Source organism: Dermacentor albipictus, chromosome 2, assembly GCF_038994185.2.
Source record: "Dermacentor albipictus isolate Rhodes 1998 colony chromosome 2, USDA_Dalb.pri_finalv2, whole genome shotgun sequence".
Classification (NCBI taxonomy): Eukaryota; Metazoa; Arthropoda; class Arachnida; order Ixodida; family Ixodidae; genus Dermacentor; species Dermacentor albipictus.
This window is the reverse complement of record NC_091822.1, coordinates 168,995,562-169,019,149: the sequence shown is the minus strand read 5'-3', so window position 1 is coordinate 169,019,149 and position 23,588 is coordinate 168,995,562. Positions and strand designations below refer to the sequence as shown.

Here is a 23,588-nt window from a genome sequence, read left to right as displayed (position 1 = left end):
AACTTTTTTTTTTGCATTCCGAGCTCATAGGAATGCGGCCGCCGCCACCGGCATTCGAACCCGCGACCCTGTCAAAAGATGGATGCATGAAGTCGCGCCCGATGACGGATTTCCTTTCGACGAGGGGCACGGCGCGTCTCGGTTGTCCACGCATGCGGAGCGCAAGCAGCCCTACCGGCCGGGGCACAGTTTCGTATACACACACGTTGTTTGTCGAGACAACGCGCGGACTTTTATCTCTGGAGCTTATCCGAGGCCTCCTTGTTGAACGGGGGCACGGGGCACGTTGCCAGAAAAGGTTGTATCAAAAAAAGAAAAAAAAAAGGTGGTCGGGGCTGTAATACCTAGACACTATGAATGCGGTCGGACGCGCCGTATAACGGCTGCTCCTTCTTGGAAGACCTGCATGTGCACAGCGCAGGGACTTCCTCAGCGGGCAGAAAGCAATGCAAAGTATGCTTGTTTCTTTTACAGATGCTACAGCTCTACATTACTCTAGATGACAGCGTTGCATGCGCTGCTGTCGCGAGTAGATCTGGGAGAACTTTCAAGGCGCATTTCACATTAGGTGAAGGATCGTTCTCAATGAGAAGAAACCTAACGCACTGTTCATCGACAGAAACAGTCCAAAATGTTGTGTTGCAAATTCCGGACATCCTAGCTTTCAGTTCCTCGTATGTTGAAATTTCGTTTCTTTTCTGTTCAAGTTCATTAGATTCAAGGGATCTTCTCCTAGCCTCCTGCAGAGGAGCGTTTTCCCTTGGTGCTTTTGTTTGGTGTCTGGCTATTCACTTCGTGCTGGCGCTGAGAAAAAGTATTTTGGGCAGTTTGGGAACAGAGAAGGCACAACATCCTTCTTCAACTGCAGTCTATCACGCTTCACCTCTATTGTTCTTCCTGTCTGTTCATCTTGATGAGACAACGTCATGATGAAGTCATCTGCATGGAAGTGCAGTTGACATACCTGCGTGAGGAAATGAAATGACGCAAGGCCATTCGTCGGAACTGTCTATTGCCTAAAGCGCTAAGTAAAAAGCATCTTAAAGAGTGTGGGCGTTTTCCACATTTGCCACGTAAACAGGGAAAAATTGTAGCATGCAGAAAAGGCGTAATTTATACTAAGGACGATAATCAAGGTATACGGGCTAAAACGCGAGAATGACGTTCGTTCGAGCGTCCGTAAGGATGTTATTATTCGTGTACGGATGCACGCACAGTCTAGCGCTCATCCGCGGAAATAAATGCCGGCTGACCAATCTGTACTTTACTTAAGATGCTCTCACTGCCTACGAAGGGTACTTTCCATTCTCGGAGTCACAGCCCAGAACAATAGCAACAGCTCATAACTAAAAAAATTCCCTCAAGCAAAGCTTCAGCGCCTTACCCTCGAATGCGCTGTAGGTGTGAAATCCTTCCGTGGAATGGCTCGCAACCACGCCTTCTTCAGTGCTTCGTCTCTTGGAAAGCAGCAAACACGCACTTTTGGGCCATTGTCGCAGTTTCCATGGCACCCGGGAACGCAGCACCGGCCCGTATTTCACGAAGTTACACTCGCCGCAACAAGGCAGGCATTCAGCGATGAACTCCGAGTGAACTTCCGATTCCTACGATGGTACACGTGCGCGCGCCACAATAGGAACAGCCGCACGGAAAAGATACCGTAGACGTTGCAGAGGTTGTCTATCTTGTGGCCCTGAATCTATTGTTTTCTATATTAAGCTTATACCATAGCTGTTTCAATTTTATTATAGTTATTGAATGCTCCACTTCCACTGGTAAAGCACCAAAACGATCTATGAGCTCAACAGTAAACTCTTCTATTTCCTGTTCAGTTTCTAAAGCTGCCGCTGCCTTATACATACCAAGTCTCAAAGATAAATCTGGTATGTAATTGTCTGGTATCAATACTGACAACACCAAATTAATCTGAGGCACAAAGTGGTTAGCCTCTTAAGTAAACACAAGTAAACACAATAAAACACTGGTCTATAAAGACAGGAACTTGTACTGCATTAGGACCATTGCACGGTGAAGGGGTGTCAGCGACTGACTGGCGCCGCTAGTGAGTAAACTGAACTAAGTTCACTGAACCAAGGCGAACACTGGAACAGAGACGGCGTCGCCATTGGCGTTTGTGCGCGTGTGGAAAGGAGGTTCGATCGGGAGGGGCCTGAAGAATATTGGGAGGGTGTTGCTTAATGTTTTCGTTTAATTACTAAAATTGCGGAGAATAATTTCGTCAAGAATGTAAGACCAGTAAAAGAACATCGACACCGCTACACTGCTGCGCTTGGAGCCAGTACACACGGCAGAGCCACGCCATACCATTTTCTGTGACCTACATATTTTCTCAGTCTACTGAGGAATATTATTTTCTAATATTCTTTTATTATGATAATTTTGCAAGAACATCTTAGGTGACGCAATGCAGTTGTACACCTACCATAAACCTGTTATCGGGGTCGTTATTCACCCCGGTGCTGATGAGGCACGTGTGTCCAAGTGTTTATGAAAGTGATCTGTGTTGTGTGTGCCGAAAGGAAAGAGCCACTGCAGCTCACATCCCTTGGGACTGTGCTAAGAATCCGCATGAAGCTGCAACGATAACAACGATCCCGCCGAGGCTCGAGGCTGCAACGAGATGCTATGACCAAGATGTCCAAACCCAGGCCGTCCAGCAGATCTCGGCGGCCCTCGAAAGGCAACGACCGAGCGAAACCGGAGGGAGGCTGCCACCCCAAAAGAGGGGCAGGCGCGGTCGACCAAAGGGAATAGTGCGACCGCGGCCGAAGTAGAGGCGCCACACGCCGCGAAGATGTCATGGCCGCGTCACGGTAACGCCTCCCTAACAGGGGTAGGCTAACCGTTCTGCAGGCATTCACAACAAAGTTTCGTCACTCACTCACTCACTCACTTGCACCGTCTATCGCTAATACAAAATAAAATAAAATAAAGGTCAGCCAGGAGAAGGAAGAAGAAGCAGCCGGAGGGTGCGGATGCACATCACGTCGGCTCCGTATTCCAGAAATGTTTTTTGTAGCGCAAATCGCCGAAAACGAAAAAGTCACCCGCTATTGCACACCAACGGACACAGCTCGTTGCCCAGAACAAGTGGATACCGAAAACCAGGAGGGATTCCCATTTTTCAAGCCTCTACGACAATATTTTGGCCGGACCTCGTGGTGGGAGAGCCGCGAGGCCACGCGCCGAAGCCGGCTTCCTCAACAATCGCCGATCATTTTCTCAATAAAGGAAGTCACGGTAGAGGGGCGCAGCATATCCCAGGAAGAAATGGATACAAGCAAGGGATGGAAGGAGGTCAGGCACAGAAGATCAGACCGGCGAACCTCCCAACATCGCGATAGCACCTTGTCGCCGACGCGGCTCGACAAGCGCAACAACAACCTGTGAGAAGGTAGGCTAGAGCAAATACGCAAGGCAAGCAGAATGCCACATTTGCCAAGAGGGGATTACAAGATTGTGATCACAACGCGTGGACGACTCAAAATATCCGAGCACGGCATAGTTCACCCCACAGCGGCGGTACAAGATGCGGCAGGCATCCCTCCAGACGAAAGGGAGGAGGACATTGTCTGCCCCAACAATTATCAAATTATCCTGATCGTCAGTACATCGAATCAAGAGCGTGCAAGCAAATATCAGGAAGTAGCACGTATCATGATTCAAGACACGTTTTACGACACCAATGCTTACGAGACAGCGCCTGACATGACGGCCAAAGGAGTCATCAGAGGAATCCCACTCGACTAGGGCCCAAGAGACATCACAGCAGCGGTGGTTACGAGCAAAAACCTAACGGCGAGTGTAGAGACTCAGTAATACTACCACTGTGACTGTGCTCTTTGAAGGACACAAAGTGCCCACGTACGTCCGATACAGGGCAGCGCTACTCCCTTGTTCCCTGTGCAGGAAACAAGTGGATTTCTGTCACCGATGCAACAGACTTGGACAGAGAGGAGGTGTATGCCCCAACCCCGACAACAATATTTGTGCGGGATGTGGAACACCAAACTCAGATAAAGACCACAGGTGCAAACCTAAATGTCACTTATGCGGCGAGGACCATCCGACCGCAGACAAGACATGCAATGCCAAATTCAAGAAGCCCTTCATCGTTAAACAGACTGCAACGACAGACTGCAGCGAGAACTGCAAGGAGAACGTGAAGACCCTACCTCAAGAGAAGACAGGTCAGAGACTCGTGGAACGTCTGGCCTAGCTCCCTCCCAAACGCCAGAGAACGACGCTCCAGATGGAGAACAAGGTCTCCATCCACCACCTGATCCTTATCCCGGCCCGGTCACCGGGGACACGACCCGGATCCAGATCCAGGTCCAGAAATAGGCCATTCTCTTCAGCAAACCAGACAACCACGGTGAGCTGGGCAGACGTGGTCGACGGCGTGCGCCCGGGGGCTGGTGGGGAGACTGCCATTAATAACGAGATCAAGCAACTAAAACACGAGAACGCGCAGCTGAGGATTTTGCTAGCACGTATGAGCGATGAAATCAAATTTCTCAAGGAAGGAAAAAACCAAATAAATGAGGTAACTCCCACTCCACACGCGAGCACGAAAGAGCCATTTGAAATCCCGGACAATAAGATGGACGAAGGGGATGAGCCCCCTCCACTCAAACGAAAGGCCCAAGCCATCAGTGATAAAGAAGATAACGCAGTGGTAGATAAAGCATTAGCCGATATTCAAAAGAGCCTAGCAGAAATACAAAAGTCCAATGAAAAACGGGACGAAATGATGAATCAAATGGCTAAGGCAATAGCAGCAGCAATTATGAGTAGATTAGACATCATAGAGGCAAACCAGTCACCAGGTAAAGGCCTCCCCTCTGTTGCACCAGAAGCACCACAATCCTTACCCACTTCACAACCACATAATTACGTAAGATCAGCTTCTCTCCAACCTCCCGTCTCCCTCCCATGGTCGCACACGAACTGAGGCTTGCTTAAAAGGGGTCCGGGATATGGCAATGCAATTGTAGAAGTTACGAAAACAAAACGTCAGTTCTGCAGCAGTATTTGAAAGACAAGGATACAGAGGACGTCATAATTCTCCAGGAAACACACGGGATCGCAAAGCTAGCAGGATACAGATCTTTTGGCTATGAGGAAGGGGAGAAGGGGGCATTAACCTCGCTTGTAAAAAGAAACATAACGTGCGTGTAACACAACACAGGCATAACACATATTGACAATATTCTATTGGAACTCATCCCGCAAAAGAAGACAGGACGTAGCTTACTCATGCTCGACATTTATAGCAACCCCATGCTACATAAACACTAATTCAAGAACCTATTCCAGAAAACACTCGACCTTGCTGGAGAAAATCCGGTAGTTATAGGAGGAGACCTTAATGGCCCACACACCGCATGGTGATATTTATATACCAGAGCAAAACGAAGGGCCTTATGGAACGACTCGAAAGAATTAGGCCTCACACTCGTCACGAACCCCGCCACTCCAACCAAAGTAGGCACGGCGCTAAACAGGGACACAACCCCAGACCTAACCTTTACTGAGAATATTGAAAACGCAACGTGGCACAACACACTGGAAGATTTGGGTAGCGACCACCGCGTATCGGAGTTACACGTCAGAGAAGGGCCGAATATACTCAAGCAACGGCAGATCAAATTAGTAGACTGGGAACTATTTCGTAGAATGCCAGAGACGACACAGCAACGATCCATCCCAGACATGGAATAATAGACTAAGGAGCTCAGCGATGACGTCAAAGCTGCCATAAAGATAACACCACCTCAATCTAACTTGGAGAAATGCGACAGCAGACTTCTCCACAAGTGGGAAGCTATAAGCAGTCGCTTCAGATTAGACTTAGAGGTCAGAAGCACAACTGAAAGTTAAGAAAGCGCATGGCGCTCCTAAATAAATAGAGCATGCTAAGCAATTGATCAAACAACTATAGGACGGGATATGTAATTCCACGAACGGGCAATTAAGCACCGGCACAACCTGGCACATGCTCCAGTTTCTGCTTGACCCCGATGCTGTTTAATCTTGCCTTGATGGGACTTCCCGAAAAATGAAATCACATGAAGTGCTTGAATCACACAATCTACGCGGACGATATTAATATCTGCAACTGTGATGGCAGCGACAGATCAATAGAACAACGACTCCAGACTGCAATTAACACAGTACAGGAACAGCTCATGGGAACAGGCCTCACATGCTCTGCAGAGAAATCTGAACTTCTCTTGTACCGCCCCACACTTAGGGGCAGGCCTCCCAAGGGATACGACAAAAACGAGGCTCATGAGGAAATCAAGCTACACATCAAGAACGGGCGAAATATCCCAGTAGTCAACCAGCTCAAGGTGCTGGGTTCTAGTAATCGAGAACAAAGGCACAAATGGGGAAACAATAAAGAAGTTAGACACAAAGGTAACCAACACCATGACATTAATCAAACGAATTACTAACAATCACCAGGGTATGAAGGAAGAAAGTATCATTCGGCTGATAAAGTCATTCGTAATCAGTCAGATCACATATTAGCAGCCTTCCACAATTGGTTTGCAGCTGAAAAGACTAAAATTAACAACCTGATAAAAAAGCACACAAACTAGGTCTAGGGATTCCCATCAGTACGAGCACGGAACTCTTGCTAAACTCAGGACTTTACAACACACTGGACGAACTCATAGAAGCACAACAAACATTTCAGGCAGAATGACTAACCAAAACTAAAACGGGACGGCATATACTAAAAAAACTAGGAATGAATTACCACAATATATACGGGGAAAAGAGGACGATAACGAGAGAAATTTGTGACAAACTCCTTACCAAATATACCCAAGAACATGCATCCAGGTTACAACGACGGCAGACGAAAGAGTAGAGCAGAGAAAAGGACCCGAAGCTTTGGGTCACACGACAGAGCGACCTTCGTAGACGCGGCTGAATACCCACACAAAAATAGCTACGTAGCAGTAATTGTAGATTACACCCAAAAACCCCTTACAAGCGCATCAGTTAATACCAAACATTCTGAGACAGCAGAGGAGGCAGCCATTGCAATAGCATTGGTCTCCACGAACGCTCAGTACATCATTAGCGATTCTCAAGCGGCCATTAGAAATTATACAAAAGGTAGGACCTCTCCTGAGGCATGGCACATCATCAGAGTCAATTAAGCAAAATTCTGCAACGCAGAAAAGAACAGCGGGCAATTGCTCTGGTTCTCAGCGCGTACGACTCCAGGCATTCCCGCAATCAGCCTAAACGAGGTAGCACACCGCGAAGCTCGTGGTCTTATTCGCCGAGCTGAGCAAAGAGTGGCTGCCATCGGTCAGGAGAACGAGGAGGAGGAGAGCTGGAGAGAAAAAGATAGATAAACAAGATTTCGCGATATTACCGAATTCTACCAAAAACGGAGGCGAGTATTACCACCGGCTCACACTAAACTGAACAGATCTGAGTCCGTTACTTGGAGGCGATTACAAACAGAAACTTATACGAATCCCGCGCAACTAAAACTTTCTGCCCCTATATATACGAGAGCGATATGTGCAAGAAATGCAAGCCTGTTAGAGCCGCCCTTCAATATATGTTGTGAGGATGTGAAATATATCAAGATAAAATGGCAGTCTCCCCGGAGGCCGTTGGAGGCCGCACGGGAGCAGCAGCTCCCAGCGGCCATCTGGGCGGCCATCTGGGCCTCCCAATCGCCGGATTCCACACACACACACACACACACACACACACACACACACACACACACACACACACACACACACACACACACACACACACACACACACACACACACACACACACACACACACACACACACACACACACACACACACACACACACACACACACACACACACACACACACACACACACACACGCACACACACACACACACACGCACACACACACACACAGACACACACACACACGCAAGCACGCACACACACACACACACACACACACAACAAGGGTCAGCCAGCCGCTACCGGCAACCACCGTCGAACCATAACGTTTTCGTTTTTGCGTAACAAGGCCCACGCTGCCGCGCCATACTTAGCAGCGGCCGGAGTACAAACCCCTCTCCCTTTCCTCCCTCCGATGCCTTGTGCGCGACGGAATACGGTGCGCTTCCTCCCCGCTTTCCTCCCTAGCGCCAAGGTGAGCCGCCATCGTCAGTTCACCTTCGCATGCTTTCGCTCGCACACACAGCATGTGGCGCGCGACGACGATGTTATCGATCTTGAAGTATATACGGAACATCACCGCGACGACGACGGCAGAAATGCGCCTCGAGTGTCCATGCAGTTGCTGTAACAATAATATATTCGGCTTTAATATTTTAGTAAGCGCACCCAGCAATATCGCGCGGACACAGCGCCTCACGACATCGCGCCATATATTGCATCATTCGCCGGAAATGTTGCGCGCTTCAACGATTCCTTGCAACTGAATGATCGCGGCAACGATCACGACCAATCGCACCAGTAAAAAAACGCAAATAGTTTTTCCTGGTCGCTCGGCAGTTATTTCGAAAGGATTTCGTTTGACAAAGGAAAACCCGGCTAGCCTCGCTCACTGTCTATTCGTGCTCGCACGCGAAGCCGAACGCTCGTCTCGCAGGTCGTCCGACGCCGTTGCCGACAGCGGGAGTTGCTACAAGGCAACAACTGCGACGGCGGTAGGTGCGAACGCGTGTATAGTAATTAACCGCAGGTGTGACAAGAGTCGCGACTTTCCTTCGCTCCCTCTCGCCAATTACCTGCTTTCCTTTTTCCTCCTCTCCCCCGATCAGCTGTTAGAAAGAGCTCGGTACTCTGTCTCGCTATAGTTCTGGGCACTGTAGTGAAAAGCCCGAGATTCAAAACAATGTTAACCAGTGGGGCAAAAAAAAAAAAACGAAGGAACGCAAGCAGCACTGTAGCGACGAAGAGTCTCCTCAGCCGCTCGGATTTATCACCGGTGATTTTTGGACAGCCAGCTCTATAGAGTCTTCAAGAAAGCGTAGCTATACCAATCTTTCGTTTCCTTTAGTTTTTTTTTCTTTATCAGCCTTTAGTGTCTTATACGAACTCTCCGAGCGCGGCAAAACCGGCATTCTCGGAGTCTCACAAGTGTAATCTACACGAGCCTTGCCTTAGTATTCTTCTTTAGTGCCCTCTTGCGAAGCAACAGCTTCAGCTTTGCAGGCACTGCACGTAACTCTGCAGGTGCGGAGCGCATGATTAACGTCTCTCTGCCTCGGGCACAGCGCCAACGTGTTCTGACGGGGCCGAGGTGTAGCGTACACACACGCAGCGTGAGGCGCTGGGAGCGGCAATTTCCCTAATCGCTTTCAGCGTAGCAGCCTGCCGCCGAGCGCCGCTTGCGCTTTTGAAACGCGCGTATGTGCACGTCAGTACGCGTCTGTGCGTTTGCGGCACCCGCAGGGTGACCCTTCAGTGAATTTCTGTTCGGTGCAAGTCCACGGCCGTAAGCTATATAGCCTCGCCGTAGTATCAAGGCATCCATTACGACGCTACTTAACTGGACAAGACAGCGCGTGGTACGCGGAAAGAAGGGCGAATGCGAGGTAGCCCCCGCTATTACATGTGGCTTGGAGCCGCCGCAAATGAGATATGACGGTTGTAATGACCTCCATCTTTCTTTCTTTCTTTCTTTCTTTCTTTCTTTCTTTCTTTCTTTCTTTCTTTCTTTCTTTCTTTTCTGCCTTTCTTCCCTCTAGGGTGCTGTGATTAGGCGATAATGGAGTCAGAACAGCGAGCAGAATCGAAGAAGCACGAGGACTGTCGAACATAAATTAGCGCGCTCTGCGCAAGTCAGGGAAGGAGAAAATCGGAGTGAACGCGGATCGTAATTGCATCTCGAAACAGTTATGGTCACGTGGCCAGCGTGACGTGTTTTGGAGAGAGAGAGAGAGAGCAAGAACGTTACTGTAGCGACTCCAATATTTGTTCTCTGCTGACGGTCATCACCTATTGGTTTACGATGCACGAGGCACCGGAGCCTTCTGGAATCTTCGCTTCTGGTGGTCGATATGTGCGATGGCAGCTTTTTTTTTTTATTAGAAGTTATTGCCGACATGATAAAGAGGAGATGTCCTCTTATCTCTCTAGGTCTCTCTCTCTCTCTCTTGGAGGTATGGCATGCACACCTCGCCCATTCCCTGAGCGGGCATGTACGCGGGAAAATGGTTGATGCGCGCTTGAGAAACGTGTTGTATGGGATGAACCTCACAGTGCTCACGCATATGGGAGTTCAGGTCGGAAGCTAAGCCTGGAGATGAACGGCAAAAATTACTAGCCACGTCCTGCTGCAAACTATTTCTTTTGCTGCGTGTTTCGCCGCCTGTCGTTACAAAGCAATGCATCATCGCTGGTTGACATAGCGTTTTTCTTTAAAAAAAAGAAATTACTAGAAGAGACTCTACAGTGTCTACGCGCGAGCTGCAATTATATGACCGTGAAGCTTAAACATGAGAATGATGGGCATGCCATGGATTTACCTAACCTTCGGCCTTATGGCTTCGAAGGGCTTTTTTGAGGACTTTGAACAAAAAGCTTACGACACAAATGCAATAATTCAAACTTATTACCAAGGGGGGCAGATACTAATTGCCTTGTCACGTTTAGAAAACTGTGACTGCTTGAAAATTTAGAAAGATAATGAGTATAGTAAGAATTATGCAAGTCCAACGCACATTTTTGGAACCTATAAAGTGGCGCTATTGACGAAGTGCTACACATACACAAGTAACGGCGACGCGTACGATTGTGTTTACTTTCATACCGTATGCAACGTGTAATATCATGCAATGTTTGTGTTTACCCACTGAAAAAGTCAAAACATTAGTGTCACGCAATTTTATTTTGTTTCACAACACCTCTTACAAGCTATGCCGAAATGGAAACAACAAATCAGGTGGATGCAGAGTGCGAGTGGTTCACGTAGCGAGTACGAAGGCGATGTGCGACGATTGTGGAGGGATGAATGGCAGTGGGTGCTGTTGTTTGCACAGAGAAGTATACGACGCATGTATTCAACTACATTTAGGGATTATGTACTTGTGTTTCAGAGTCTCACATATCCATTCTGTACGATGGGCACACAAGAATTGGCGCTCACGCCGAACTGCTAAATCAAAGAACATCCGACAGCCAAGAAAAACAAGAAAGTCAAGTTAATAAAGCAATCCCTTGAATATAATTCTCTGTTTCATGAAGAGTTTGGCGTGGTTTTAGAGCGGACGCTTTGTGTTCAGGTTTCATGCGTGAATGTATTCATTCGCCACCCGGAAGACAGGTGCGCCTACTGGCACTACTTTGTCGGTAAGCATATAAGTGTCACACACACACGTAAGCCCGTATGCTGGCGCTTGCATTCGGGCCACACATAACCTTCGCATATACGTGTCCGCAAGTGTATCCGCCGAGATGCCGACCGGCACAGCCGCAGATAGCAGCAGGAGCAGCCCCAACAGACACGCCAAACCGGGGAGGGTAGAGGCAAAAAGAAGGCTAACGCCGTACAATAACGTCACAGGAACGTTTGAAGCTATACGTGCACGGGGGATTAGTCAAATCCACGCGCCAGCCATCGTTTGCCATGACAGCGGAACGCTCACAACGCGCCGGAGTTCTCTCCAGTAATATTTTAACACGACAGCGTTAAGCAGAGACCGTGTCGCAGAAAGTCCGGCGTCTGTCTGTCTGAAAAACATTTATTTAGATAGGTGTTGCATCAACACTAGGTGGGCTCCCCCTTACGGGAGCCCATTGGCGTCGGCCGCCGCCCGGGCCCGCTCGACCAAGGCCCGTTGGGCCGTCAGGTCAGAGCAGCCGAGCAGGGCTGCCTCCCAGTCCTCCCGGGAAGGGTTGGGTAGGGGGGTGAGATTTGGGGTTTTTTGACATGCCCATACCATGTGGAAAATGTCTGAGGACTTTTCCCCACAGTGCTGGCACTCCCCCGTGCAAGCGGGGTCAAAGTATTTTAAGGCTGCCGGGCACAGCAGAGTTTTGGTATAAAGGCGAAGGAGAATGCGCTCCTCCGCCTTTGTGAGGCCCTTACAGGGCTTGGGATAGATGGCATGGCCAGATTGGTAGAGCTGAACGATCTCTGTGAAAGTATAGGCGGGATTGGGTTCGGGGTCCGGATCGGTGGGGGACGAAGGTGATGCCCGGAAAGTGAGCGCGCGGGCGACGGCATCGGCCGTTTCGTTTCCTTCGAGGCCCGTGTGAGCGGGAGTCCAGATAATCGTACGGTGCGAGGGGGCACCGAGATAGTCGCTGTTTTGCAAAATTTTGTAGGCAAGGTACGGTATGTGCCCCTGCTCAATATTGCGGCAAGCACTCCTCGAGTCAGTGATGATGACCCTTGAGTGTTGATCTGCGGCGGCTAGCGCGATGGCAACCACCTCCGCGTGTGTAATGTTGTGTGCACGGAAAGTGAGTCCATTTACTGCTGTGTTTTGGTGGACGACTGCGGCCGTGTACCAACCCCCATGGTACGGGCCGGAGGCGTCCACGTAAAAGACTCCGTGTTTGTGTCCGTAGTGGCGAGCCAAGGCTTCCGCCCGCGCGAGGCGTCTGCCGCTATGGTCCTCTCGTGTCATGTTGACCGGAAGAGGGCGCACGTGCAGGGCATACCTCCACTGTGATGGGATATGTACGTGCTCCTCCGTATGTATTGAATGATGGATGTGTAATCGGGCAAGGAGGCGGCGACCAGACGGCGTTTTAGAGAGTCTCGTGTATTGGTTCATCAAGTGTGCCTCTCGCAGCTCCTTAAAGGTGTTCACCATCCCCAGGCCCAGGAGGCGCAGGTTGGAGGTGCTGACCGGGAGGTCGAGGGCACGCTTGTAGATTTTACGGAGAATGACTTCGAGTGCATTCTCGTCAACTTTGCGTAGGTGGAGGTATGGAGCCGAGTAAAGGACTCGACTGGTTACAAATGCATGCGCCAGCCGCAAGGCGTCTTTGCATCGTAACCCCCCGCGCTTGTTCGAAACCCGGCGGACCATCCGGCCCACCTGGTCCCCCACCTTACGCAATTTGGCCAATGTTGTGTCAGCTTTTCGATTTTTGTGAATAAAGAGCCCCAGTACTCGGATCTCGTCGTGTTCGGGTATGGGTCCACTGTTAAGGGAGAGGTCGATTTTGGTAGTGCACTTTGGTGAGGGGCGTATGTGCACAAATTCAGATTTGGACGGGGAGCACTGAAGGCCGCATCGACGGGCATAGTTGTCTACGATGTCCGCCGCTTGCTGCAGGTTGGCCTGCATTTCTCCTACCGAGCCGTGTTTAGCCCAGATGGTGATGTCGTCGGCATACAGCGCGTGCTGGATGCCGTCGACCCTCGCCAGCTGAGCGGGAAGTCTCATCATCGCCAAATTGAATAGGAGGGGTGAGAGGACCGCTCCCTGCGGGGTCCCTCGCGTGCCTAATTGGTATGGGCCGTGTTCGCTGTCTTCAATCCGAATGTATGATTGTCGGTCAGTGAGAAATTGCCTAATGTGGTTAAAGGTATTTCGGCCGCAATCTGTTTGGGAAAGATGTGTTAGGATAATTTCGTGGGTCACGTTGTCGAAGGCCCCCTTCAAATCCAAAGCGAGTACTACTTTGTCACTTAGGGGATATTCGATCGGGTCGAGAATTTCTCGGTCAAGTTGAAGCAATACATCCTGTGCGGACCGGTGTGGGCGGAATCCGAACATGGTGTCGGCGAAAACATTTTTGTTCTCCAGAAACTCAGACAGCCTGTCGCGCACCATCGTCTCCATTAATTTTCCCACACAAGAAGTAAGGGAGATGGGGCGGAGGTTGTCTGTGTTGATGGCTTTACCAGCTTTGGGAATGAAGGTGACCAGAGCGGTCTTCCAATCAAGTGGGAGGGGTGTTTCCCCGATCCAAATGGAGTTCATGTAAGCGAGGAGTGTGGAGTAGGCAGAGTCGGGAAGGTTGGCAAGTAATTTGACTGTAATTTTATCCCGTCCCGGTGCCGTTCCTCGCTTCATTTTTGCTAGGCCCGCCTTCAGGTCGTGCAGCTGGAACGGTTGGTCCATCTCCGCGTTCTCGGAACCTGCATACGAGTACGCGGGCCCTCGGGGGTCCTGCTGAGTACAGAGGTATTGATCTCGGAGTTTGCATGCCAATTTTGAAGTGTCTCCATCGAAGCAGTGAATGGCTCGTTGGAGATGTTTTTGTGTTTCTGCTCGAGTTTGGGTGGGGTCGATTAGGGCGCGGAAGAGGCGCCACGTACTCCGGCTGGACATTTGTCGCGCGGCCGTGTTGCACCGGTCCACCCAGTTAGAGTCAGCGAGTTGGGCCGCGTACTCTGCCGCTCGTTGGGTGAGCTCAGCGATGCGAATTTTGAGTTTCCGATTGTGTTTTTGCCGGCGCCATCGGCGGACAAGGCTGTGCCGGGCCTCCCAGAGGTGAAGGAGGTGGTTGTCCACCTCCGGGGTCGCCTCTGAGAGTTGAATTTGAGTTTCCGTGGAGCGAAGGGTGGAAACCAATTGCTGGGACCAGACGCGGTACCCTTGCTCCTGAATGGGGGTCGAGTTGGTGTATGTTTGTCGGAATTTGGTCCAATCGGGCAATTTTGCCTGTGCGAAAGGTCTTGCCAATGGATGGGTGCGAATAGTTGTATTGAGTATGCAGTGGTCGCTACCGAGGGTTTCTTCGGTGTTGACCCAGTCTACATATTGAATGTTTTTGGTGAGGGTTAGGTCCGGACACGTGTCCCGGGTCACGGAGTTACCCACGCGAGTTGGGTGGGCAGGGTCGGTGTGGAGAGTAAGGCCCAGCGTGGACATAAGTTCCGCCAGCTTACGTCCACGTTTCTCCTCACGCGCGTATCCCCAAAGTGTGCTGGGGGCGTTGAAATCGCCCACGATCACTAGGGGATCCCTGCCCGCAGCCTTTAAGGCGCGGCTAAAAAGGTCTGCGAAAGTGATGTTGGCTAACTTAGGGGAACAATAAATGTTGAGAACGTGTAGTGGTGGGTCCTGTTTTCGTAGCGGAAGGAGGGTCACCATCACGTACGAGAATTCTGTTTTGAGGTCAAGGTCAACGAAGTTGGCCGTGTAATTTTTATGCACGCAGATACAGGAGAGGGGGTCCTGCTGAAACGTAGTGTAATTTGTAAGTGTGGCGCCGCTCCCTGGCTCCTGGAGGGCTACCACAGCAGGAAGGTGCTCGAATGTTGTGAGGAAAAATCGTAGGTTGGCCCGCTTAGCGTGGGCCTTGAAACCTCGACAGTTCCACTGGGTAATTAGGATGGGGATGGCCAATTTGGATCGGGGGAATTTCCTGAATTTAGGGGTGCCCGCCATCATCGGTAAGATTGGTAGGGGGTTGCGAAGACGATGTTCCATCACCAGCACTCACGGGGAGGGGAGCATCCTCCATTCCGGAGAGTGAGCAACTGTCTTCATCATCTAAATCGAGTTGTCGTCGAAATATTTTGGGGTACGGGCCGGACACGTCTTTAATTGGGCCGGCTCGCCGGGTGGTGCGAGAGGTTTGCGCGATTTTTGAGTTATGAGAGAGGGAATCATCTCTGTCAATTTGGCAATCGCGGCATTCATGGCTGCGGAGATTTGGGTTTCAAGAGCGCAAATCCGGCTGTCCATACGGGCCTCGAGGGCGTTGATCCGGGCCTCGAGAGCGGCTGCCGCGCTAGGTGCCTCCGCCGGCGCTTCTGTCTCACTTTCCATTACTTCTACTGCGGGGCTAGGGAGGGGTTGCGTCATTGTTGCTTCGAGCGCTGTAATTTTCTTTAGCAGCATCTCATTTTGCGCCTGGAGAGCCGCGATCATGTTTTGTTCGGCGCTGAGCGCCGCAGGAGGAGTAGAGGGAGGGGACGAGGAAGCAGCCCTGCCCGCGCCGCTCACCTGTTTTCCTTTTTTGACGGCGTCGGCCCAGGCCCCAGCCACGCCGTGTGGTGGCGCCGTAGATTGCCTCCCGGCTTCTCCGGCAGGGGGCGCTGGCTTGCCGGTCTTGGTGACGTCCCGGTGCGGCGGCCCACTGGGAAGCTCAAGATGGCGGTGTTTTTTCTTGACCGCCGTTATGGTCTTGCCTCCCTTTTGGGCGGCTGTCTTGGAGTTCCGGAACTTTGCAGTGCACTCGCGGGAGTTCGTGACGTGTCCACCACCGCACACTGAACACTTGGGCACGCATTCGTGAGGGGCCCGCACCCCCTCCACGAGTGGAATCTGTTGCCCGCACAGACCGCAAGTGTCCTGTCTCAGGTTTGGGCATGCATCCATCCTATGGCCGACAGCACCGCACTTGCCGCAGGCCGGGATTGTACGGTAGTAGGGTTGGACGGGTACCACCATGTTGTCATAGTGAACAAAACGCGGTTTGTCCTTTCCGGCGAAGGTAACACGCGCTTTGTTCGATGTGCCAAATTTTCTCACTTCAACAATGGTGCCTGCTCTCCAACGCACCTTTTGCTGAAGTGTCTCCGTCGTGTCCGAGTTGCACACCACGATGACACCGTGGCAAACGTTTCCGCCATCTTGCCGTAGGTATCCGTGGAGCGGGACCGCTCCGCGTTCGGTGTTGACGGAAAAATCCCCTATCACTCGGTCCGCCGTCTCGAGGTCCGGGGTATGGATCACAATCAAATTTTGTTCTCTCGAAGGGAGAATCGATGCGGTCTCTGCCCGCTCGGACCCGAGGTAAGCCGTGAAAGCGGTCCCGTAGCGATTCTCGGAGAAGGCTTCGTGCAAGGAAATATGCTCACGTGGCTTTACAACGATCACGTAGTCATCCGGGTTCGGTTTTAGTAGCGGGCGAGGCTTCCACTTCGTGAAGACCTTGCCCTTGCTTCCTGCAGCGTTCGAGGCAGGAGGCTGCGTCTTGCCCGCTGGGTTGCCGGACGCCGGGGCGGCGGCAGGCGCTACCATCTTGGCTTTCTCTTGCAAGCGGCGAGCGGCCGCGTTGAGGAGAGCTTGGCTTCGAATATTCGAAGGCATCGCAGAATTGGGCTCCTCAGTCGTCGGAACCGTCGTCCAGGACATCGCGTCCGGGTCGTAGCCACGCTGGGTTAGCGTAGAGACGGCCATATTGCCTCGGGAAGCAGTCTCCACGCCGCCGGGCATCGGCGTCGCCGTCAGGCTGGACGGCGTCGCCCACGTGGCGGGGTGAAAAACTGCTCTAAAATTGCCGAAAACCGGCCCACCTGGTTGAAATCGGTGTCCACGTGCGCCGGGTGACTTGCTTTATCAGATGGTAACAAATTTGGTGGCGTACCGTGAAGTTATCCGTGGCTGCGGCCGAGAATTGGCCGAGCCGATGCGCAGCACGTCTGAAGCGAACGCTCCGGTTACGGCGCCTCAAGTCCGGCGTCGGCGTCCCGCATCGGACGTCGCTCCGACAAAACGGACGTCGAAGCGAATTCCGAACCACGCATACGCAACCAGTTCTCTACCACCAAAGTTGCTCTAACCTTGTCTTGCATTCTTCGCAAAGTTATTCCTCGGGATTTTAAGAACGGCAGCCCACAAACAAATGTAATGGAAGAAAACACTGACAGCGCATGCTGTTAAGAACGGCCCGCTGACGTGCAAGTTTTGCCAGCCGGTTGCGACAGCGGGCGTCAACTTTTCCTGGAACGCCACAGCAAACCTCTAGCCACGGCGTCACTAAGTCGATTGTGTGTGGAAAACAATACGCGCGAACTCGACTCTCCGTCGCTGGAGCCAAGATGAGTGCGACGAAGCAGGCTTTGTGCCTGGACCCGCCACCGCCAACCTGGTCTGCTATGAACGAGGGAGTCCCCGAGGGAACGTAGTTCGAGGCCCCTTCCCACGCGCCGTTCAAGACGCAAGACAATGGGCAACCGGCGGGCGCGCTACGGGGGTCAGCTCGGGGAATAGAAAGCGCCTTTATTGACGTAAGCCCCGAGTTCTGCGAAGACCATCTGACCTCGGTTGGGGACCGTGAACCTGTGCGGAAATGTGCGTGTGTAAGCCCTCGCGCAAAGAGGCGGCTCGTCTACGGTGCCTGGTCGTCTCGCCTACGGTGCCTGGTCGGCTCGCCTATATACGGTGCCTGGTCAGCTCGTGTACGGTGCCTGGTCGAACGTTTCCCTCACCTTGAGATCGAGGGAGGACCGAGTGTTGATAAACCGCTGTTGTGCAGCTGCTCAGTGCACTTTTCTCACGCAGTCATGCTAGACTGATGAAATGCAACGTCCTGATGTAGATACTGTAAATAAACCCATATTCCTCGTTCTCGATGAGAAACAGTCCTTCCCTTCAACAAACGTCCTCAGCGTGGATAAGTTGGACGACGGCATGGGCCAGCTACCATCTTATTCATGCCCGACTCCAATCTTGACAACTGATTACGAGCGATGGGATTGAGCCCCCAATCCTTACAATGCCCTTTATGTTAGCTCTTCTCAGACTGAAATATTAAAAGTGCGAAACAATAGCGGGAGATCGACCCACGCAAGAGGCCGCGTTTCTACCAGAAAGCTCGCCTACGTGCATAGCGTTCGTAGCCAGCGTTTCCCGGTAAACGTTACCGTTACATGAGCTGCAGTTTCCGGGAAGCATGAAAGGCAGTAAGGGGTCTTTGAAAGCTATCGCGTTCCACTCTTAAAGGCGAAGATTAAGCGTCCTCCAAATATTTGCTGGTTGACCAATGAACGGCGTTCCTGGAGGCGTAGTTATCTCGTTCCGCTCTCTGCGCGTATAGCTCTCTTTCTCGAACCCCCTCCCCCCTACTCCCGCAGCGGTACACGTACCTATGTCTCCTCGGCGCGCGGAGTTCGTGAGCATTGCGCACGCATGTGGACACTCGAACCACTCGCTATCGCACTCGAAGATGCTCGAAGTGTGAGCAAGGCTGTAACAACCTCGAAGACACTTAACTCGAGCGATCGAGAGCGGCGCGCCTCTGCTAGACTTGATATATATCGCGCTCGTGGGACGGCAAAGTTTTCGCTTCCCTCAAAAAAAAAGAAAGAAAAAGAAAAAAAAACGTGCATTGTTGCGGGAGGTAGTACACACAAGGTGCGCTAAGCCACTCAGGCATCCAATCTTTTGGCGCGCGAAATAGGTGTCACTTTCCAGCAGCAGTGCCGTATAGAGCACTGCATTGCAATATGTTGTGTGTACGTGCGTATACTTTATGCGTGAGCACATGCGTCGTTTCATGTATGGCGCACTCGTCATCTACAGCATAGCATATGCTATAGGTATGTCAGCGTTTTTCTTTTCTTTTTTTTTTCCTTTGGGAGCGCGGGGGGGTTGGGGTGAGGGGATGTCAGCAGGGCATGGGTTGGGGTATGTGGTAGCAGCGCCATCTCATCGTGACGTCACCACCGGCAGCTTGTCTTCACGCCGCGAAGGAAGATAGCGCGCAGGGAGCGCATCGCGCATTGAACTCCGTGCATGCGCTGCATATATACAGGCGTGTTTTGCTTGAAAGTGTGAAATAAGCTATACATTGCGCAGCACCGCACTTCTGTAGGGGGCGATATCGTGTGCCCCCCGAGTGCTACTAAACGTGCGGCCGCACGCACTTTCAGATATAAATGTGCGTCATGGAGTGTGCTTCCAAGAGAGAGAGAGAGAGAGCGCTCCAACTCGGTATACCGCACCTGTGCTCTCGCGTCAACAAGACACTGCCCACTCCAGCTTATCAGCCTTAATCGTTCCGATGCAGTGAGTGCGCACAACCGATTAATAGCGATAACGACCGGATTGGCCAAGCGCTTATATACACCGCGGGTGCCGGTGCGCGCCTCGGGTTTATCGCGCCGATTGTACAGGCCGTACAGAAGCCATGCACCGCGTCGATGTTTATACGGCACTGCTATGAAAAAAAAAAGATCAAAATGGCAATGCATACGGTTGTTTGGAACTACGTTAACCGACATCACGCGTCTGTGTGCAGACCGCAGGGGGTGTGCAATGTGCAAGATATACGTGAGGTTCCCCGTGGTGCTCCATGGACGGCTCGCGACTTTCTGGCGTCGCTACCCTTCCCCCATATATTCACGGCCTACGTGTCGGGTATCGGCTCTCCGCCCATGGAAAGCTTTGTCGGGGATGTCGCAGCGTTCGAAACGGGACTCCTATAGAGCTCCAAGGAGATGCCGGACGGACAGAGAGCGTAAACGTTTATTTCAAATCAACAAGATTTGAGTCCGGCGTCTTTCTAGTGGGTCTGGGCACCCGCCGCGGACGCGGTTCCGAGACCTTGTCTCGAAGCGGCTTCCTCGGCTCGCTGGACGGCCCAGAGTTGTGCTGTCAGGTCAGAGCTGAGCAGTGCGGTCATCCAGCGTGACCGGAGGCTGGCGGTGGAAGAGACGGAGGGGTCGGCACTGCCCGACTTGTTTGTTAGCTCCCGACACTCCCATAACATGTGATTTAGTGTGGCAACCTCGCCACACGACGTGCATCTGTTTGTAGTGTACATGTCTGGATACATGGCGTGCATGAGTCTGGGGTTTCTGTAAGAGTCTGTTTGTAATTGTCTGAAGGGTACTGCTTGCGTCCTGTCTAACCTAGCGTGAGGGAATGGGTATATGCGTCTTTGTAATTGGTAGTGTGCCGTGATGTCGTGAAAACTGGTCATACGATCCTCCCGTGCCCAGACATTTGCAGTACCCCGCGGGGGCTCTTCCTCCGATGCGGCTCGGTGAGTCAGGCCTCGGACGGAGATTATTTTTTTTTTCCATTTCATTAGTCCCCCCCCCCCCCGACAGTTTCTAACTTTGGGGCTCCCTGTGTATGTAGCGCTAATTTCGCACACAATTCTTTGTAAAATTGACACCGTTGATGAATCAACTTGGAACATGAAAACCAAGCGACGCGGCCAAGCACGTCGGGAAGCATCTGCACGGCAAAATTGGCCTCGTGAAAGTCATTGGGAAGCGAGAAGAAAACGCTTCCTGTTCTCCGCCAAATGCCAACGTTAATCTATTTCCCCGGTAAGATGGGGGTGGCCGGACTCGCCTTACATCCACATTTTTTTTAACCTCCTTGGTAGCTTTCCCCTCACACCCGCAGAAAGTTGTCCACGAGTATACAGAAGCGTGACAGGAGATTTCTGGAACCTAAAGTTGCCATTAGCTTTACATGGCCAAAAATCGTCGGTGTTGCCCTATCAAGGTGTTGAGCGTGCAAGTTGACCTAACGGACTTTTGTGTCATGCGAGGCAGTTTGAGAAAGTTCCATTGCTGCTCTAGATGATTAGACAAACACGAAATGTTTTGTTGGAAACTTACAAACGTTGCCAGAGTAACTGTGGGGATCTTGAACGATGGCATGTGGCGTTGAGCGATGCAAAGTTGGCTCCATGGATAGGATGTTAATGATGTTAATCTCACGTCTGTCGATGTTGAATTCACAAAGGGCATAGCCCGATTTTCCCTGTGTCCCTTATTGACCACCTTCAAGAATCTGGCAGGCATGTCCTGCTCTATTGCGTCGTTGCTAGGGTAACTTGGAGGGCTGTACATTCTGGTTTCCGTAACCTTAAAACGAAAAAAAAAAAGGGAAAAGGTGATCGCGCGACCTCTTCGGAGAGTGCCGAATTCTGGCGGCAGTTGTTGGAGAGAGAGAAAACTTTATTTTCATGTTCGGTGGTAACGTGGAAAGGCCCTCAGTGAGAGCAACGTATTCCGGGGCCACGTCAAGCGCGCGGGCCGGAAACCGAATCTGCCAATATTCGGATCCACGAACCCACTGTTGTGAAGCCGCTCTTCTCAGAGATGAAAGCTAGGCGAAGTCAAAACAGCCTGGGACCCTTACGGACGAACATCTACATAGCTGAGCTGATCCGGACTGTACCCGCCGTGGTTGCTCAGTGGCTATGGTGTTGGGCTGCAGAGCACAAGGTCGCGGGATCGAATCCCGGCCATGGCGGCCGCATTTCGATGGGGGCGAAATGCGAAAACACCCGTGTGCTTAGATTTAGGTGCACGTTAAAGATCCCCAGGTGGTCGAAATTTCCGGAGTACTCCACTACGGCGTGCCTCATAATCAGAAAGTGGTTTTGGCATGTAAAACCCCATAATTTATTTATTTATTTGATCCGGACTGCCATAACGTCACATTCCGAGACAAGTTCCAAGGAGTGTGATTCACGAATGAGGGAGCACAGTGCAGAAAACAAAATGGGCAATCGCTGCGCGAGTATATAGCGTTCGACCACCAGCTTTGTCGGACGAAATAAGATAAAATTCGCCACACGTTGCCTTTTTTTTTGCTGCGGCTGTTGACTAAAAAGATTATTTTATTTTTTGAATACGCCTGTCTGGCCACTTCTGGTGCAGACTAATAAACGACGTGGTGCCAGAAATGGTGTATGCTGAGGCATATTTTCGAAGAAACTCGACCATACACATCTCGTGCTTAACATAATGACACGTGGCAAGTACGCGAATGCTGCCGAACAGTCATAAGGTAGTTTAGTTTGATATACTTGACGTTATCTGGAAATGTCGAACCTGGCGTCATCGATTTTAACGTGACGTCACGGCACAGAGCAATATTTGCTGACTTCGTGTAGCGATAAGACTGATGGTGTTGCTCAGGAAAAGAAAAGAAAGAAGAATGAAGAAGAATGCTCTTCGCGTTTATTCTGACAACGCTCATCTCTGGCAGTGGCAGTGATTACAGGGACGAAGACCGCCACTGTATACTGAAGTGGAGCGTAATCTTTAAATTATACTTGCCTCAGAGTAGCCTGTATACTTCTCGTAAGCGGTTACATTGCTTAAAATGTTACCTTTATTTATAAGTGCACAAAATTTAAGAAAAAAAAGAGATGCGTACTTCTGTTAAATGTTGCCGTATTCGGAGTGTATAGACGAGGTTATAGTGAGAGGAGGCGACTCACACATCCTCCCTCGACTGTGTATATAATCGCGCTGCAGATTTTGGTTGTGATTCCGAACAGACCGACAAACCCGCCAACAATGCGTTGGAGACAATGCTGGGACGCTTTCCTAATTTTCTTGTTATTTTTGCATGTGTCGTCGGTTCCATCCAACGCCATATGCGTCAATACGAGCCTGGGAGGCGCCCGTAACAATAATAACCGAAAAAAAAGAAAGAAAAATAAAGTACAAAGCCGTATAATGGAGTGATCATTTCTATTCATCATTGGCTCTCACGTGCAGTCGCGAGAAACGACCACTCTGGGTGGTAACCGTTCGTAGAAGATGAGAAATGTACCAAATCAAAAAAGAAAATCATATCATAGGGTTTTACGTGCCAAAACCACTTTCTGATTATGAGGCACGCCGTAGTGGAGGACTCCGGAAATTTGGACCACGCGGGGTTCTTCAACGTGCACCTAAATCTAAGTATACACGGGTGTTTTCGCATTTCAACCCCATCGAAATGCGGCCGCCGTGGCCGGGATTCGATCCCGCGACCTCGTGCTCAGCAGCACAACACCATAGCCACTGAGCAACCACGGTGGGTCAATCAAACAAAACAAGAAAAAAAGAGAATTTCTACATATATGTATGTACGTATGTATACGAAAATAATGGCCTCAACATTCTTTATATGCAGT

General features: G+C 51.0%; 3 protein-coding genes across 3 annotated transcripts in view; 1 reads left to right on the top strand and 2 right to left on the bottom strand.

The window, feature by feature from the left end:
• Positions 1–23,588, top strand: part of LOC135910641 (sodium- and chloride-dependent GABA transporter 1-like) — a 104,660-nt gene that overhangs the window by 26,666 nt on the left and 54,406 nt on the right. The window lies entirely within an intron of this gene.
• On the bottom strand, positions 11,743–12,771 carry LOC139056297 (uncharacterized). The gene has a single exon (XM_070534415.1). The coding sequence runs from the start codon at positions 12,647–12,649 to the stop codon at positions 11,801–11,803; it is 849 nt and encodes a 282-aa protein (XP_070390516.1). The 5' UTR covers positions 12,650–12,771; the 3' UTR covers positions 11,743–11,800.
• Positions 15,476–17,374, bottom strand: LOC135910640 (uncharacterized). The gene has a single exon (XM_065442655.2). It carries the CDS (start codon positions 17,144–17,146, stop codon positions 15,476–15,478), a length of 1,671 nt encoding a protein of 556 aa, XP_065298727.1. The 5' UTR covers positions 17,147–17,374.

Excerpts from the sequence above, each read along its gene's own strand:
- LOC139056297 (XM_070534415.1), bottom strand. The coding sequence starts at position 12,649 with ATGACACGAGAGGACCATAGCGGCAGACGCCTCGCGCGGGCGGAAGCC.
- LOC135910640 (XM_065442655.2), bottom strand. The coding sequence starts at position 17,146 with ATGCCCGGCGGCGTGGAGACTGCTTCCCGAGGCAATATGGCCGTCTCT.